The sequence below is a fragment of the Phoxinus phoxinus genome, assembly GCF_949152265.1.
Source record: "Phoxinus phoxinus genome assembly, chromosome: 25".
Taxonomy (NCBI): domain Eukaryota; kingdom Metazoa; phylum Chordata; class Actinopteri; order Cypriniformes; family Leuciscidae; genus Phoxinus; species Phoxinus phoxinus.
The window spans coordinates 18,182,309-18,199,310 of NC_136900.1; the positions used below are offsets into that span (position 1 = coordinate 18,182,309).

The window sequence follows — 17,002 nt, forward strand, 5'->3', positions numbered from 1 at the left end:
AACCCACAACGCTTTAGACCTTTTTATAGGTCTTAAATCAATAAATATTGCATATTTCACTCTTTTTAGTGAGGACTAATCTTACACAAGGCACTTCAGAACATGTTACCTGTCTTGTCCGTAATAGAACTGCTATAAATGCTAGCAACACACAATATTAGTCAAATGACAAAAATATAATTAACTAAATGAGACCAACCAAAGTATACAAAATATAAATTTTTCAATTCATAGGCAGTAGAAAATCTTGTTTTGTATAAACAAATACATCAATACAAATACACTTCTCCAATAGACAGATCTGAATGCGTGGGTTAGTGTTAAACGCACACTACGTCCCTTGTATCGACGCCAAATATAAGGCTGTGCTTTGTCTAGTGCAGTTAAGAGGCACTCTTCCATAGGCTTTACAAACGCTGCATTCAACTGTTCAGTGCTGATACATTCAGAATTTAGATGTTAAAGCTAATAGTCTTGAAAACAAGTTATAATGAGAAGTGATACAATGGCAGTGGGAGTTAAAAGAATACAGTTAGATTAAAGCTGTAACAGCTGAAACGGTTAGTGTGTGCAATAATGTTAAGACAGTCAGTAACGTATTGCATATAAGAATATGTGGATCTCATAAAAAGCATCTCTAGGTCAAACTTAACCCCATTATCAAAAGGAAATTATAATTTTGCATAAAGAAAATAAAGCCTATTTTAGGATCATTCATTTTTGTATTAGTTTCATGGAAATTAAGGATAGAAATTAAGTTTTGTTTTGTAATAATTCTCATTGCATTTTTTCCTGTAAAAAATCTTATGTTGAATAATTGTAAGTAATATAATATAGACTATTTGAAATACATTTTAAATAATTTGCATTATATATAAAAAAATTGCATTATGGCAGTGACATTTTTCATTTGTCATTTTCATGTTATATTATTTTTTATTACTGTAATAAAATTGTGTAGGTTGTATATTTTTTTATATAATATATATTTTTTTTTCATTTTCACATTGACGAGGAATTTTTCAAATTACAATAATTAAATTTTTTCAGTTCGGTAATGACCTAAAAGTCTTTTTAATGACAATTAATTTAAAAGTATTTCTTTATGCAAAATATAATATCTTATGTCCGTCTACCTTTTGATTATGAGATGATCTATGACCCAGACATGATTAGTTTCACCCTTGCAGACTGATGAATTTGTTTAGAAACCAAAGTGACATTGTAAATTACGTTGGCCAATTTTTAGCTATTCTTACCCTCACAAACACACACAGAGTCTTTTCACACCTGAGATTTTATAAATTGCTGCTCTGGTCCATACAACTTAAAGCTGCCGTAGGCGAGCGTCACCTGACCATGTCTGCTTACAGTACCGTCACACTCTCAGTCCCGTTTTACGATTTAACCAGCTTGAAACCCTGGCCCGTATCAAGCACCGCAGGCGGGAACCATGTGAGTTTGATCCTTCGGAGCAGCCGAACACAGTAACCGCAAACCCAAAACAGGTTCAATCCGCCACACCAGTGGGCAAGCTGGACCACAGGGTAAGTCAAGCGAGGGAAGTAGAGTCTCCAGTGTCTGGTGACGTCGCTATCAGACGGCAGGTGAAGCTTGTAGTCACTCCAGAGTCTGGAGATGCCATAGGACGCTCGAACGGACCGCCCACGATTGGACCACCGAACAATGCTGTCAGGGTTGCAGTTAAAATCGACCCACTGACAGGTGAAGTCCCCGAGCTGAGGCGTGTCCTGGATCTCCAGGTCTGTGGGACTAGAGAGCACTGCCCCTTGAACCGCAACATAAAGTCCCTCGATTTTCTGCACCTCCTTCACCCAGGGGAGTGAGTTGTCGGTGTCGAGAATAATGATCAGGCGGGAACAGGATCCGGCGTTCTTCTCCCTCCAAAGCTGCACAATCTCATCTAGACGCAAAACGTCGCCACCTGATTATATAAAAAGGAAAAAAGAAAATGTTTTTACGATGTCATCAGAGTTTGGCTGAACTCCATATGCATATTATCTTTTTGAATGTATATATTTGATGTAAATAGTTTGCAAATTTTACTAATAAGTGAGTTAATGTCAAATCAACATCCACATCATATTTCTCAACAAAATCCAAAGAAAATAACATGATCTGTGTATCTCTCTCTCTCACACACACACACACACACACACACACACACATATATATATATGCACTGGGGAGTTGTTTTGTCTGTTTGTATGGACAGGAACTAGACTTGACTATTTCATGTGTGAATTGTATATCTTTTGTTTGTTATATTTGAAAATAAAAGAGACCTTGATAAAAAAAATATATATTAAAATGGTCAAAATTAGATATAATAAAAAAAATAAAAAAAAATAAAGAAGTGGACTACAGCTTGTGAGATTCACCCAGATGTCTGTTTCTACAGGTAAAAAGTGATCGTCCCACCTGCTAGAGCCCACTCTCCACTGCGGTGCGTGTGGCCACTATAATAGAGCACGTAGGTGTCGTGTCGTGGGCCGTCAGCCGTGTGCGCCTCCATGAATATGCGGAGCTTGGCTTGCAGGGCTTCCAGACTCAAGCCGCTCGTGGAGTAATCACAACCGTAGGTCTCGATCATGTGATGAGAGAAGAAGCGTTGCACGTTGTTCAGCATCCCCGTGGATCGCAAGTTGAGCTCCTGCACATGCGCCGGGGGCAGGAGTGTGGGCTGACCATCTGGGCTGAGAGAGAAAGAGAGGACGAGGTAAAACACTGACCCTCTGTGCAAGTTACTGAGTAATGAAGTACCAGAAGTATTCGAGTTACTGAGATGTCAGTGTGTATGTATCCAGTACCTGCAATAGTTGGTAGGAATCACCACAGCATAACCGACACAGGTTCCACCAAGACTGTTTCCCAGCTCATGGAAGAGGCCGTGGGCTAGTGACTCAAGAGGCAGGACCAGCAGAAACAAGGCAATAAACAGACTGTTGGACGGCTGTAGGAGAGGGGAAAAAAGTACATTTAAGACTTCCAAAGAAAATCATTTTAAGGCAGATATTTTGACCAAGCAAACTTACTAAATGTTTTGCAGTATGACGCACTAAGAGCCACTGAATATATGCCTGAATGTCTACTGAAATGGGTTAATGACACATTGCCCTTTTTTTCGAGATCTATTAACTTATTAAAAATACAAATCAAAAGTTTGAGGTCAGGAAGATTGTTTTACTACTTTTATTCTTAATAAGAATTGTAATACTTTTATTCAACAATGACGCATTCAATTGGTTAAAAGTCATATAAAATTTCTATTTTCAGCAGAAATATTTTCAAAATTGACTATAATAATAATAGTAAATGTTTCTTGAGCAGCAAATCTATATATTGAATGATTTCTGAAGGATTATGCGACACTGAAGACTGGAATAATTATCCTGAAAATTCAGCTTTGCATCACATGAATAAATTACATTATGAAATATTTTAAAACAGAAAACAGTTATTTTAAATTGTAATTTTTTTTCACAATATCACAGTTTTTACTGTATTATTTAAGACTCTTTTAAGATAAGCTTGTTTTTAGTTTCTGAATTAAAATGAATTTTTTAAAGTTACAAATTACTTTGATTCCAAAATTTAAAAGTAGTTTTGCTAAATCTTCTTTCTTAGAAATAAAATATCTAACAAAATTGCATTACCACTTATTAATAATTGATTCTCTTGTAGACTCTTATAGATCAATGTCATGTGGTGTGATTTGTCACTTGCAAAAAGAATGTATGATATTTATTAAATAATGATTTATACATTTTTATATTTAAATAATAATATATAAAAATTATTTATATGTACCTTCAAATACTTGTAAAACTACTGAAAGTAACGAGCTTCACTCACATGCATTCAAGGTGTAAGGAAAATTAGAGGCATTATATGACTTTTTTTAATACAATTTTCAAGAGATGTTAAAAAACATATGAAACCAACATGAATACAAGAACTACATTTCTGAGAACTTGGCACATACATTTTTAAAAGATTTTCACAGCAAATATTACCTGCCAACCCAGAGCTCCCAGTATGATGGTGGACATCAGGCTGAAGAGCACAAGGCGTTTTGAGATGAGGCAGAAGTGTCGCATCCCCTTAGACGCCATGACCCTGTCCAGTTCTCCAGCCTCTGAGGTGTGCGCCCCGCACATCCTCTGACAGTCACTAAGCTTACTGTGAAAACCCCACAGCGTGACGAGGAAAACCAGGTGGCAGATGATCCAGAAAATAGTGAATGCTGAGAGACCCGGGATGAGCAGGTACCACCGATCCAGATCTCTCATCTTCAGAGCGGCCATGACCAGAAACATCACCTCCACGACAACCAGAGGAAGAAGAGTTAAGTGTCTCCACAGGCCTCTTTTCGACAGGAGTGGTGACCAGCGTTCGGTCACCGAAAGTCCACTGAAGTAGACGTCCAGGAACGGGTCGCAGACGAGGCGGCTGAAGAAGCAAGACAAGGCGAAGGGGTTGGTGAACATTCCTAAAGTCTCCTCGAAGAAGAATGCAGCGATCCCAGAGAAGCAGGTCAGGTTTAGGAAGGCCAAGAAGGACTTCATGCGCAAGTCCACGATTACAGCGGCCAAAGCGAGTGTCAGGACTACAAGGCTTATGGATTTGTTGCCGACCAGGGTCGTGCTGGCAACAGCGAAGCCTGTGAGCTCCAGAGCTTCCCTTGAGGTGAGGAAAGCGGGTTGATGTCGTGTATAACCGCACATCCTTTCAACCAAAGCCCAAAGGATTCGTATAACCATGCTCGCTATTAACATATAGTTCGCCACCTGTTCCTTGATATCGAGCTCTTTGGACGGGACACTGATGAAGCACAGTAAACCAAGAAGGAAACCAAACCACAGATGCAACAGAAAGAGGCTGACGCTCTCCATGCCGAAATAATAGTGGAGAATGCAGGCAATCCCAAGAACAAAGAGGCCCAAAATAAAAATGACCAAGATGATAGTGTCTGCGGTTTTCTCCCATTGTACATAAATCCCCAGGCAAATGGCCACTAGGGAGCTCAGACTGGACAGATAACCGAGGTAACGGATAGATGACCATGTGCTGACCCCTTTGTTGGCTTCATCCAGCTGGGTCATCGCAGCGTAAAGGAAGTGGCTCAAGCAATACTTGAACAGCTTGCACATCGCTGCAGAGTTAAAACTCGCACAACCACAGAAAAACTAGCGTCGCGAGTGACGTAAGTTATACGCCACAATAGCAAAAAATTATTAGTGGCATTACCATTCATCAAAAAGAATGTAAGAACATGTTGTAGTGTGGATTTGAGGTACTAAATCGAGACATTTTAACGCAAGCGTCAGAGTTAGCATTTACAGTTAAACAGTGAGTTGTCAATATATTCACCTGTTAACGTTACTGCTGAATAAACCGAGCTATTCAACTCAAGGTCATGTTATGATGACTAAAATTAAGACGTGAAATAGATGTGACAATGTTAAACTGGTTGAAGGTTATAAAATAAAATAAATATAAGAGCAGAACAGTTTTAATGTGCTGTCAGTCTGAATTAGCCGAGCAGATTCCAGTCTATTTACCGGCATCAGAAAGTTGCCTGAATGTGTTGTTTCTCTACACGAAGAGAGTAAAAGCGATTAAATCAAAGCTACATAAATACGACAGCAGATGTGCAAGTCATTGGTTATAATCGTTACCAGAAAAACAACTGATACTGGTAATTTGTCGCAAAATATCCTCGAACCATCGTCAAAACTTCATCCAGTGTCCGCCATATTTGCACATCGGTATTAAGCAGCTACGGAATCCCTGAAAGGACAAAAGTGTCCATTATCCTCGCAGTGAAACGAGGGTGAATGAAGTATCACGTGATCTTTCAGAAATCATTCTGATATGCTGCTCAAGAAACATTTCTTATTATTATTATCAGTTGATATCAGTTTTGCTTAATGATTCTTTGAAAAATATGCTAACTGTTACTCTTCAGGTTTCTCTGATTAAAAAAATAGCAAGAACACCATTTATTTGAAATAAACAATCTTTTGTAAGAATGATTACAAATGACTTTTTTTTTTTTTTTTCTTTTTTTTTTTTCGTACTGACATCTAACTTTTGAGCTGAAGTGTAACTTATTTGATAATGACAAATGGATTTTTGAGAACTGGAATGAAATCGGACTACAATAGATCAATTATAAAATGTATTCTGTCAGAAATCAAATGCATATGATCCTACATGAATAGCTGAAAAGTATTTAAAGCAACCTGCTGCAAATGAAAGACCAGAGAGAAGGTAACAAAAACCTTTATTTATAAAAGATGAATGACAATAGTTCTCACAAACAGACCGTTCCTGTGGGAGTCAACCATCTTAACACTGATAAAGAAAATCAATCATGCAAACAGTGGATTAAAGCCTGGGGAAGACAAATATGTTTGATATGTGAATGTTTGAACACACCACCAAAAAAACATTTTAATACAAAGCTCTTTTTTTTTTTCAATAGTTTTAAAATATTTTTTCTCAGACTTATAAATTGAGTACAGACTAAAGAACACCTTTAAATGCTATTGCTAATAGGGCAGTTTTGTTAGTCATTTATCTAGGAGCTGGTTAATTCGCTGAAAGTATGTACTGTGTTTATTGTGGGACAGAAAATTAGCTTACTTTCAAATGACAATCAGTAGCCTGTTCTTGCATCCATTCCATATAATCACAAATGCAAAAATACAATTTGGGTTTGAAGGCACCTTGAGGAGGATTTTTTTTTTTCTGTTACCCTGAAAGATCACACACTGAATTCATTCACCGTTTAAAATACTTCCACACGTATATTTGGCACCCCTTATTTAAAGTGCCCAACACCAACACTGCACATAGATGCTTCAACAGAACCCCAATGTACATCTCATCACACACTCCTTCAGGAGTAAACAATCATCACAGCATATTCTCATATCATCCGGTTACCACATTAATACAATAGAAAACAGTGCCTAATATCAGTTACTTAACTACCAGGTTATAGTGATACGGGGCATTTTTGACCGTTTATGATTATGAACATATTGCTATTCTAATGAAGTGCTGATGCCAATCTCGATATTTTGCCAACCCTATGGAGGGTGTAATCGAAAAACGTGCAAATATGTGCTTGGACATTTAATATAGTGTTTTTTAAGAACCTGGAGTGAATAAAAAAGCTGCAAATTCTGCAATTACAAACACAGGAGCTAAATACATACAGTGATACGCAACAATCTTTTGATAGTACTTCAAATAAACTGTTTGTGAAACATTTGGCAAAGTACTTTCCAAACTTTTGTACCTTAAAGGTTCTATTTTATAATTGAAAGTGGGAAGCTAAAATAATATACTGAAGAACTCAATTACATATACACTAGATTACAATACAGAAAGTAGATTTAAAGCAACTGAAGGTTTCGAGAGTAAACAGTCAAGAGTAAACAATCATCCTACTCAAAGTCACATTATGGCAAAATGCACAAAACTCTAATCTGTTCCACACTACATACTACTGACAAGTTATTGGATAGTACTGGTTATAATAGCGGTTTGATCGCAAGATTAGATACATGTTACCTTACCACAACACATGCATCCAATCTGGTCACCTGTAAGATTGTTTGTTCTGAAAATCTACAACTACTTCGCTTGATTTGTACCTTGTTGAAGCGAGAAATCCACATTCACAGTTACAACGTCACATAACCAAACACGCACAAGTTCTGCAGACACTTAAAATGCTACAAATATCATTGATAAAGGCTATTCCAAAAAGTTGGTTGAACAGAGGCTGAAATCTCCATCCAAAATGTCCAATGGAAACTTGCTGAGAATCAAACCATTAAAGGGTTAGTTCACAATTTTTTTTGTTGTCATTTACTCATCATGACGTTGTTCCAAACCTGTATGACTTCCGTTACTTTAACGTTAAAGAACTGTTTTTGTCTTTACAATAAGAGTCAATGGGGTCCAAAACACATTCATTGTATGGACATAATAACATTACGGCATTTTTCGAAAAAACTATTTTACAGAAGACAGAAAGTCATGGGTTTGGAACAAAACGAGAATGAGTAGTTTCGATTTTGCCGGAACTATCCCTTCAAGAAATACAACTGAAAAAGAATAACACAGTATAGTAACTCCGGCCAAAAGGTATGACTCCGGTAACTACGCCTAAGTTGTAACTTATGCTAGCTCGTAAAGGTTTGTCTAGTTGACGGTCATTCTGAGTGTGAAAACAGCCGAAGTGGGGGAGCTAAATCTTCCTCAACCTGATATCACGCAGCTGCTTGTGTTACAAAACCAAATCACTTCTATTTCTTAGTTTTTAGTGTGTATATTTATGTTCAAAGGGATGTCTTGCACGCTCTTAAAAATCAACGCCCACTTAAACGTCCTCATTCACTCTGTGCAAACTTTTGCTGCTTAAAAAGGGGTCGAGTACACAAACAGCAGAGCAATTTTGGCAGCATGATGGTAGGGTACTAAATATCAAGAAGGGAAGTAAACAAGTTCAGCTCTGGAGCAAAATGGAGTCTTCCAGCTCGTGGAAGGGCGCCGAGCTGCTCTGGCTCTCGCCCGAGTCCGAATCGTATGGTGTGTCCGGCAGTTCCCCGAAGCTACACGCCAACATGTCGTCCTCGAAATCAGAGCGCGGAGGCTCGTAGCAATCTGTGAATCCCTCCTCATCGATCGTGTTAAAGTCCTGCGGGATGTAAAGCATCTCCGGGTAGTTGCGGCTGACCAGGTCGCTGCTGGTGGTGGACGACACCTTGCGGAAAGCAATCAGGTGCATGTGGGAGAACTTGACGTATTTGTAGCGCTTGAAGCCCAGAGACTCCACCGCAACTCGCCAGCTCCGCATCATAAGCGCATGCCGGCCCTGGTGGGAGGAGTCAGGGGTGATGATGAGGAGGAGGCCGTTCAAGGTCAGGAGTTCATGCGCTTTCTTGCAGCAGAGCCAGCGCTGATAGGGTGAAGGGAAGTAGGAGAGAAGCAGGGAGAAGACTACCACGTGAAACAGCTGGGCAGGTAAAGCGTCGATGGGGCCACGCAGATGCCGCAGGAAGGCATCCAAGGCGTCGCTGGCCAGTTGCAGAGGCTGCTGCAGCTGCAGGTTAAGAAAGTCGCATTTGTAGACACTCTGTAGCCATAAAAAGGACAAATGGGGAAAGGAGAATCAGAACATTTCGCTTTACAGGTCAAATTAGGGCAAATAATCTTTTACAAATCTAGTAAAGAGTAAGTTCTTAGAAACCTACTCTTCATATACATGTTAGATTAAAAAAAATAACAGACTAATTCCCAACAGTAGCCCTGTTCTATTTCTGATGTACTACATATAAAGAACAAATGGATTTGCAACGGTCGCTCTATCTAACGGTCGCTCTATCCAGTATAGATACGGTGTGAGAAAACTTAATTTAACCAATAATTTAATCACTAAACTTTCAGTTAGGGTAGATGCCATATTTAATTTGATGAGAAGTTGAGATGAGAGTGTTAGACAGACGTAACATCCGTCCAATAGTTCCATTCAAATTTGTTAAAAAGAGGTCTATGGTCTCGTATAACTTCAAGGAACACAAACCTCTACTGCTGGCACAATGTCGATACCGACAGTAAGAAACTCATCAAACTTCAGGAAGGGATTGAAACAGCTGCCCACATCCAACAGTCGTATCCTCCCAAGCTGGAACATTGAGCGGTTACTAAGCATAAATAAAAAGCTGATTTAGTCAATGAACTAGTTGCCATGTGGAAAATCTTTGTGGATTTGCAGTGATTAAATTGTCATTCTAGAGCACCTTGGAGAGGACGCTTGTGGTAGAGAGTTTGCAGATGTGTTATTTTCAGCTGTGGCATGCTTAGTGCTCTTCTCATCCTTCTCCAGCACTCGCCTCATCCCTCCATCCTGGAAGTACTCCTGACAAACACTGTGGCAAGAGAGATTTAACAACAATAGGGCATTTCATACTGCATTTAACCCCGGGTTATCGTTAATCTAAACTTCGCTTTTAACCCTGTGTAAAAGAACGTTTCACACTTGTAATTTAGTGTCACTTTTTACCCAGGGTTAGCGCCGATTTAGCTTGTGTTAACTAGGGATGTTAACCGATGACCGTTTGACCGATGGTTGACCGTATCAACGTTAACCGATCAAAGTTGTTGGTAGTCGGTTAAAAAAAAAAAGTGATCTCTAAATTAGTCTATTATAGACAGTGGACTAAACGCTACAGTTAGCCGTCACATTCCAAGATCTTTTTGTGTGAAGTGAACAAATCCCTCACTCAATTTTTCATAACTCGCCCGTTTGTACTTAATAAACCAATATAAAACATTCGGCGCGAGGTCACAGCGTTTGGGTTCGCACGCTCACAAGGTTTGGGAAAAGTAAAGGCTACAGGCTAACACACTCGAGGTTAGAGAGTCAGGGCAGACAGGAGGAAGCGTGCAGAGAAGAGTAGTGTGTGGGACCATTTCACCAAACAGAATGACACAGATGTAACGTAAGTTGAAACTTGTGTGATACAGTGCTTAAATATGAAAATACATTACAAATAGGCTACATTTCAGTGGTAACAGATAAGGTGATGATGATCATCGTCTTTCTTTATTATTGTTAAGCACAACCTCAAACTAAAGCGGCGTCTCTTCGGTTCGGAGCTGTCATTTTCTTAAATGAGCCGCGGCAATGTTTCAAATGAGCTTCTAATGCTAGACAAACACCTTTATTTTCAACGCGATCACCTTGTGCCCAAACCATTTCGAAACTAAGGAGCCATTTGTCCGCCGATTACATACAAGCTCCTCGGCGCCGCGTTTGCGGGACTCATGTTTCACGCTGTTGGGGATTTAAAAAAAAGTGACGTGAGTGGAAGGGCGGCGCCGGCGCCGTGTGTGTGTGTGTGTGTGTGTGTGAGCGGGAGGCAGAGCGGCGGAGATATGCGACAGATTTGCGAAATTGCAGGCGCGGCTCGAAATGGCTGTTATTTCAAATAGCGTAGCATATTTTAAACTAATCGGTTAACCGGTTTCAACCGGCTAATGAGGCTCGGTGGTCGGTCAAGAATTTTTTTCGTTTTCGCCATCCCTAGTGTTAACCCCGCATTGCTGTGTCAAACGTGTACAGTGTTTCACGAGTTCACACTTACATATAATTTGAAGGGGTAAGGTTTAATGCGTATTTGGCGTTCTGTCCGGAGGGAGGGCTCCGAGCTCAGAGTTCGGCCCGAACCCAGAGTACTCCCCCCGTATGTAAGTGTTTAGGACTAGAAGCGTGGAGAAGGGGTGGTGGAGGGATGCTGCAAAAACTGTCAATGGAATGAGGCGAGACTGGTGAGTGTATATATATACCTCTCACCATTGATTGCTGAGTGCTCTCCACTTGTGTTAATTATCTGTGTTAATTATCTGAACGTGCTCCTCCCAAACCTTGTTAAAGGGGTCATGACATGGGTTTTTTTATTTTATTATTATGTTCCCTTAGGTGCAATTATAGTATTACTATAGTTGTTTTAACAAAAAACTTTTAAAATGTAGTGATTTATGACCTTTTCCCACCCTGTTTCTCATCCTCTGAGTCAAACAGTCTGTTTTGGGGGTGTTTCCCCTTTAAGAGTTCAGTGTTAACGCCCACTGTTATGATTGGCTAACGTCAGTGCCTATGCATCAATTATTAACGCCCCCAGCCAGAACATTGCGGATTCAGCGTATTTAAAAAGTAGTTTAAAGTTTTAAATACATTACTTACAGTTTGCGTCGTCGTTGTTGAGCCCAGAATAGTCGACACGGACTTATCTTTGAGCAACAGTTTTCTGGCAAAGCCAGCATCATTTTGGGATTTGTTCTCAAAACAGTCATCCTTCAGAACAAACGCTTAAATTAACACTGCCGTGACTGAGACGTCCGCAAAAAATAAAGTGCATCCATTTTTCCCTGACGACTGGATCTTTCGCAGCGTATTCAAAGATGTTGTTTGTCCACAGCCAGGAACAGCACATCTGCGTGGCATCGTAATTTCCCTGTACACAAACCCACTCGCTGTCCGTCGACTGTACACTTGTGAGGCGCGCGGCGCGCGGGCGCGACAACGAGACGAAATGAGCGTAGTTGTCTTGCGCTTAAAGCGTAGTTGTCTTTTGCCGGAGGCGGTCATATGCAAACGCTGGTACGTCACTTCGTACCGTGACGTCACTTCTTACCATGGATCCAGAACGAGCTGTATTTAGAGCTTGATTAAATAAATGATTCGTTTATAATGGGGAGGACGTCTTAAGCTTTGAAACTTGCAGGACGTTTTAATGGTACAAAGACCTCTTATATACCAAAAGATCAAGGCAAATTTGGTTTCTCATGTCATGACCCCTTTAATAAAACATCATGATGCGATGTAGTGTTAGGGGCTGTTCACATGTCACGCCGGCCGCGCTGCTTTCTACTGCTCTCCAAAGTGCTCGGGATGTCTCAACAACTATAAACCATGATGACAAGGAAGTTTCAGCAAATAAATGGATAGATTTCCAGGACAGAAAATCCCTTGCAGAACCTCTGCTACTAGATTTATTTATGGAGAAGAGAGAAAAAACGTGTTTGGGTGTTCCTCCATCTTGCCTGAGCTTTCAATGATGTTACGGAAAGGGTGAAGCTGATTGGTTGGTGCACTTGCGTCATTCTTAAAAGTTGAGAATTTTTCATCTCGCTGCGGCGTAAACGTACCTGGTAAATCGAGCGTGTCGAAACGTTTTAATGTGAGCGCACTTACTTTTAAAATAACTAACTTAAGCGCAAAGGACGCTACGTGAACGTACCTTTAGAATGTTACAACTAGATGCTTAGCAACCGACAACCAAAACGTCACAAAAACGCAGCTTGTTGTAAAAACAGTTTAAATTTTCAATAGTAAAATGTCAAATAGTGACGGAAAACACGTCAATTGTAGTGGAGACAGTTTCATTCTCACCTTAATAGTACAAAAAGTTCTGGAAAAACGTTTGAAAAGTCAGCAAAAGGCTATATAGTATATAAGGATGCATAATGCCTTAATGTAAACAAGGCGCATACTGCATTCATCCAATCAAAGACACTGACACCGCAAATATGCAAATAAGGATGTTAACTCAAGGTTTAGGAATGTTAAGTGTGAAACGTCGCCTTATGAATACCCAGTATTCAAAGTTAACCCCAGGTAAATTCTGAGCAATGTGAAACGTTTAGCAAGATAACCCAGGATTCTGTTAAACCAGGGTTAAGAATGACCCAGGGTTAACTATTTCAAATGTGAAAAGCCCTAAAAAAGTACCACATCGGTTTCTCAACATAAAACAATGACCATCAACAGTCGTACCTGCGGCACCACTCGATGCGTCCCTCGCCCTCGCATTTATTCGCCCAGTGGTTGTCGGCCAGGTTCTTCATGGCCATGGCATACTCGCTGAGAGTCTGCTCGTCTTCACAATGCTCGCGCCATATTTTCTCGAAATCTCCCACTGCATTCAAAGAGACAAAACAGAGGAGTGTCCGGTCATGCCACAGGGTTGATCGTTCTGCACAGCACAACTAGTGTAAACATTCTTACAAAGCCTACTTTCTGAAGTCAGCTGATGTCAGTGGTTTCTCTAAACCCTAGCCTCCAGCGGCTCACAAAACACTGTCCGGGTTTCTTCAACAACTCAGAGAAACTCCATCGCCAAGCTCAAAAGTACTGTATCATCAAAGTGTTTGTGCTGATTCACACTCAGTTCGAAAACTTGCTGATGACGGCGATGACAATAGAATAACCACTACCCTAAAAAACTCCTTTGGAGGGAAAGAACTGACAAAAAGTGAGCTGTCCCATGACAGAGTGGAAAATACAAGCCTTATCAGATTTACAGAGAATAAGAGTCTGCAGCGTCGTTACATATGAATACTGCTGTACAATGCCAAGAAGACCAGATCACGCCTTCCTTATTAACCCATCACGGGGTCTAGTGAATGGACTACTGTGTGTGGGAATTATAGCGCTGCTCATCCCTCTCGGGGGAAACCGAGGAAGATTCATTAAAAAAACTTAACAACACATTTAAAGTCAGATAGTATAAAGGTGGTGGTACGCTACATTGGGTTCTGCTTCCTGTGGAACTGATTGCAGGCAAAAATATAACATTTCATAATCTCCTCCTACGTCATAACCTGATGATGGACATGATAACCTTTTTGAATATCGCATAAGACAGGAACATGAAATGTAACAATATCCTCACAATCAATTACTTCTAGTCTATAAATAATACAAAGATTTTCACAGAAACGTGCATTCGTTTTTAGGGAGTGAGCCTTGACTAGAAAACATAGTAGGAGGCACTTTCCACAAATTGGCTACAAAATATGGCCAGAAAGATGGCATTTTTTAATGGTATTTTTTATCGTCAGTAATAGGAGGTGCCAAAAGTGATTGTTCACCCAAAAATGTAAATTCTGTCCTCATTTGCTCACCCTCATGATGTTCCAAACCTGTCCGACTTTCTTTCTTCTGTGGAACATAAAAGAAGATAGTTTGATAAATGTCTCAGCATTTTTTTGTGGCCATACTAATGGAAGTCAATGGTAACAAACATTCAGAATATCGTTTGTTCCACAGAAAAAAAAGAAAGTCATTCAGGTTTTGAACGACAATTTAATTTGTTTGGGTGAACCATCCCTTTAATCTTCAGAAACCCTCTTGGGAGGTCAAACTATATATTATTAATTTAATTTTATATTCGTTTTCTAAAGGGTTTGCGATGTTTACAAACCTGTTAAAGAAACTTTAATGTCAAAACAGTTTAAAATGTGATTAAATATGAGTAATACTGACATTTTCTTGCAATAAGCATTAAATAGCAAAGAAGGGTCACAAGTTTATACATGCCAACTGAGGGGAAAAGCTAGATTAAGCAACTAAAAAAACAACAATCCAGATTTACACCATAAGTACTCATGACAACAGTGGCATTGTCACACTGAAACTGATATTAACAACAGGTACAACATATCTCTCCCTAAATGCAATTCATCTGTTGCTTCCTGGCCCATACAGTTAAATGCATAGTCCTTTAATCAAGTGTTAAAAGTTTTTCTTAAAACCCCATGCTATTTATACTTATTAAGCCTTTTTATACCTTCCCCAGCAGATAGACACTAAAAATAGGTCAAGTGTCCATTATGTATCATACACACCTGCTGTACATACACACCTGCTGTACATGTTCAAGAAACATACTGAGGAATTACGCTTTTTTTTCTCCTTTTCTCCACGAAGGAGGATTAAAAATTCTTGCTTTCAAATACAGTCATCATGCAAAACAGGAACAGATGAACGACCCTGCACAATTTTTGCTGACTAGTCTAACGTCGTGTTGCAGACAGACAGACAGACAGACAGACAGAACAGTTTCAATACGTAAGTTATACCTAAACGGTATTATTTACGGGCGTTCAGAACGTTCTATTCGAATGTTTTCAGAATGCTGTCTATGTATGTAACGTAACGTTAGCTCTAGGTTTTCAGACACAGCCATAAACGAGCCATGTATAAAATCGGTTCATGTCAACAGGGATGCAACACAAGTTTAAAATAAAATAACGTTTTTGCTCTCGTAGCGTCACGGTTATAATCCAGGCGTTTAAATATCCGCGTCTCTGCTCAGGCCAGACTACAGACACGGATCTAGGCTAGGCTACACAGCTACGCATCTCATTCTCAGCCAATACCTTCAATGTATTTCCTGCGGAGTTTTCTGTGCACGCTCTTCACCAACCCCGACAGCTTCTCCTGCTCCTGCTTCCTGGACTGCAGCCCCGTCGGGACAGAGCCGGGGTGGTATTCGGAGAGATCCAGGTCTGTCTCAGCGCTGCTCCGCAGGTCCATAGTACAGCACACTGTCTACCGGCGCACCGGCTCCGTCAGTCCGACCGTCAGCACGCACGCACACACCGCAACAACGCGCAGCCTGATTGCGCCTCTCCAGCGAACGTGACGGAAGCGCACGGCCAATCTGTGCACGCTAACATGTAACGCCTCTGTGCTCCGAAAGGTTGATGAAAGTTTACATATGATTATTATTATTGTGAATATTAATAACAATTATGCTAGTATAGTTTTTATTTAAAAATACTTTTTTAAATATTATTTATAATATTATTATTATTAATTATTATGAACTCCACCGTGTTGGTCGGGAATCGTTGACAATGTTGTCGTCTGTACAAGAAAGATGCAGAGGAAAAACTTTTCCGTTTTTTGTACGTTTGACATGTAAAGGAAAAAAGCTTCGCATATAGGCTACATAATATACAGCTTTCCGTTGCTCTATAGTAGACTTTTTCTACAAATATACTGCTAATAATAATCCAAGTAATGTAGGTCTGTCTAATTCTTTCTAATTTCACATCGGAAGGTCACATTCACGCACGCTCTGACACTGCATACTGCCTGTGTGGAGAGAACATGAGTTGTGTGTTGTGTCACGTTTCACCTCATAGAGCTCTGGCTTACTGCATAAACCTCACCAAACCTAATGGAAATCCGAATTAGTTTGACACAGAAGTTATTTTTCAGCATTTTTCAAGTCGTGTCTCACAGGTTATTTGTACAAGGATATGTTCAGCATAAATCAGCAGAGTATGTTATTGTATATGATGCATGAACCGTTTGCAAAATTGAGCTACAGTGCCATTGTGTGTCCTCTTGAAAATGTCATCATGCGCTTCCATCCCATTTAGAGGGAGTGATAATCCCGTAATAGTCTCCCAGCTCAGCTGTGCAGACTCCTCCCAATGCAATGAATTTGGGACTAAAATGTTTCAGTTTATAAATATGCAGTCACTAATCTTTAAAGGGGTGGTTGAATATGATTTCCCTTTTCTAACTTTAGTTAGTGTGTAATGTTGCTGTTTGAGCATAAACCACATCTGCATTAAAATGCTCAAAAGTTCAAAGCAAAGG

At 39.9% G+C, this 17,002-nt stretch overlaps 2 protein-coding genes across 3 annotated transcripts; both read right to left on the bottom strand.

The window, feature by feature from the left end:
• Nucleotides 1-1,003: 1,003 nt before the first annotated feature.
• On the bottom strand, nt 1,004-5,318 carry tmem168b (transmembrane protein 168b). Its single transcript, XM_079604354.1, has 4 exons — nt 4,038-5,318; nt 2,832-2,974; nt 2,443-2,717; nt 1,004-1,945 (listed from the first exon to the last, which is right to left on the bottom strand). The coding sequence occupies exons 1-4, from the start codon at nt 5,172-5,174 to the stop codon at nt 1,398-1,400; spliced, it is 2,103 nt and encodes a 700-aa protein (XP_079460480.1). The 5' UTR covers nt 5,175-5,318; the 3' UTR covers nt 1,004-1,397.
• A 975-nt stretch (nt 5,319-6,293) lies between these two features.
• samtor (S-adenosylmethionine sensor upstream of mTORC1) lies at nt 6,294-16,303 on the bottom strand. Of its 2 annotated transcripts, XM_079604467.1 has the most exons (6): nt 16,225-16,303; nt 15,769-16,077; nt 13,382-13,523; nt 9,843-9,971; nt 9,626-9,746; nt 6,294-9,178 (listed from the first exon to the last, which is right to left on the bottom strand). In XM_079604467.1, exons 2-6 carry the CDS (start codon nt 15,923-15,925, stop codon nt 8,549-8,551), a joined length of 1,179 nt encoding a protein of 392 aa, XP_079460593.1. In that variant the 5' UTR covers nt 15,926-16,077; nt 16,225-16,303; the 3' UTR covers nt 6,294-8,548. The 2 variants fall into 2 exon arrangements, with proteins under 2 accessions (XP_079460593.1, XP_079460594.1); XM_079604468.1 differs by lacking the exons at nt 15,769-16,077; nt 16,225-16,303 and adding an exon at nt 13,622-13,960.
• Between the last annotated feature and the right edge of the window lie 699 nt (nt 16,304-17,002).

Coding starts and splice junctions, on each gene's coding strand:
- tmem168b (XM_079604354.1), bottom strand. CDS start 5,174: ATGTGCAAGCTGTTCAAGTATTGCTTGAGCCACTTCCTTTACGCTGCG. Junction 2,718..2,831: donor ATTCCTACCAACTATTGCAG/GTACTGGATACA, acceptor TTTCTCTCTCAG/CCCAGATGGTCAGCCCACAC. Junction 1,946..2,442: donor TGGAGAGTGGGCTCTAGCAG/GTGGGACGATCA, acceptor TTATATAATCAG/GTGGCGACGTTTTGCGTCTA.
- samtor (XM_079604467.1), bottom strand. CDS start 15,925: ATGGACCTGCGGAGCAGCGCTGAGACAGACCTGGATCTCTCCGAATAC. Junction 9,747..9,842: donor CCACAAGCGTCCTCTCCAAG/GTGCTCTAGAAT, acceptor ATTTATGCTTAG/TAACCGCTCAATGTTCCAGC. Junction 9,179..9,625: donor ACATTGTGCCAGCAGTAGAG/GTTTGTGTTCCT, acceptor TTATGGCTACAG/AGTGTCTACAAATGCGACTT.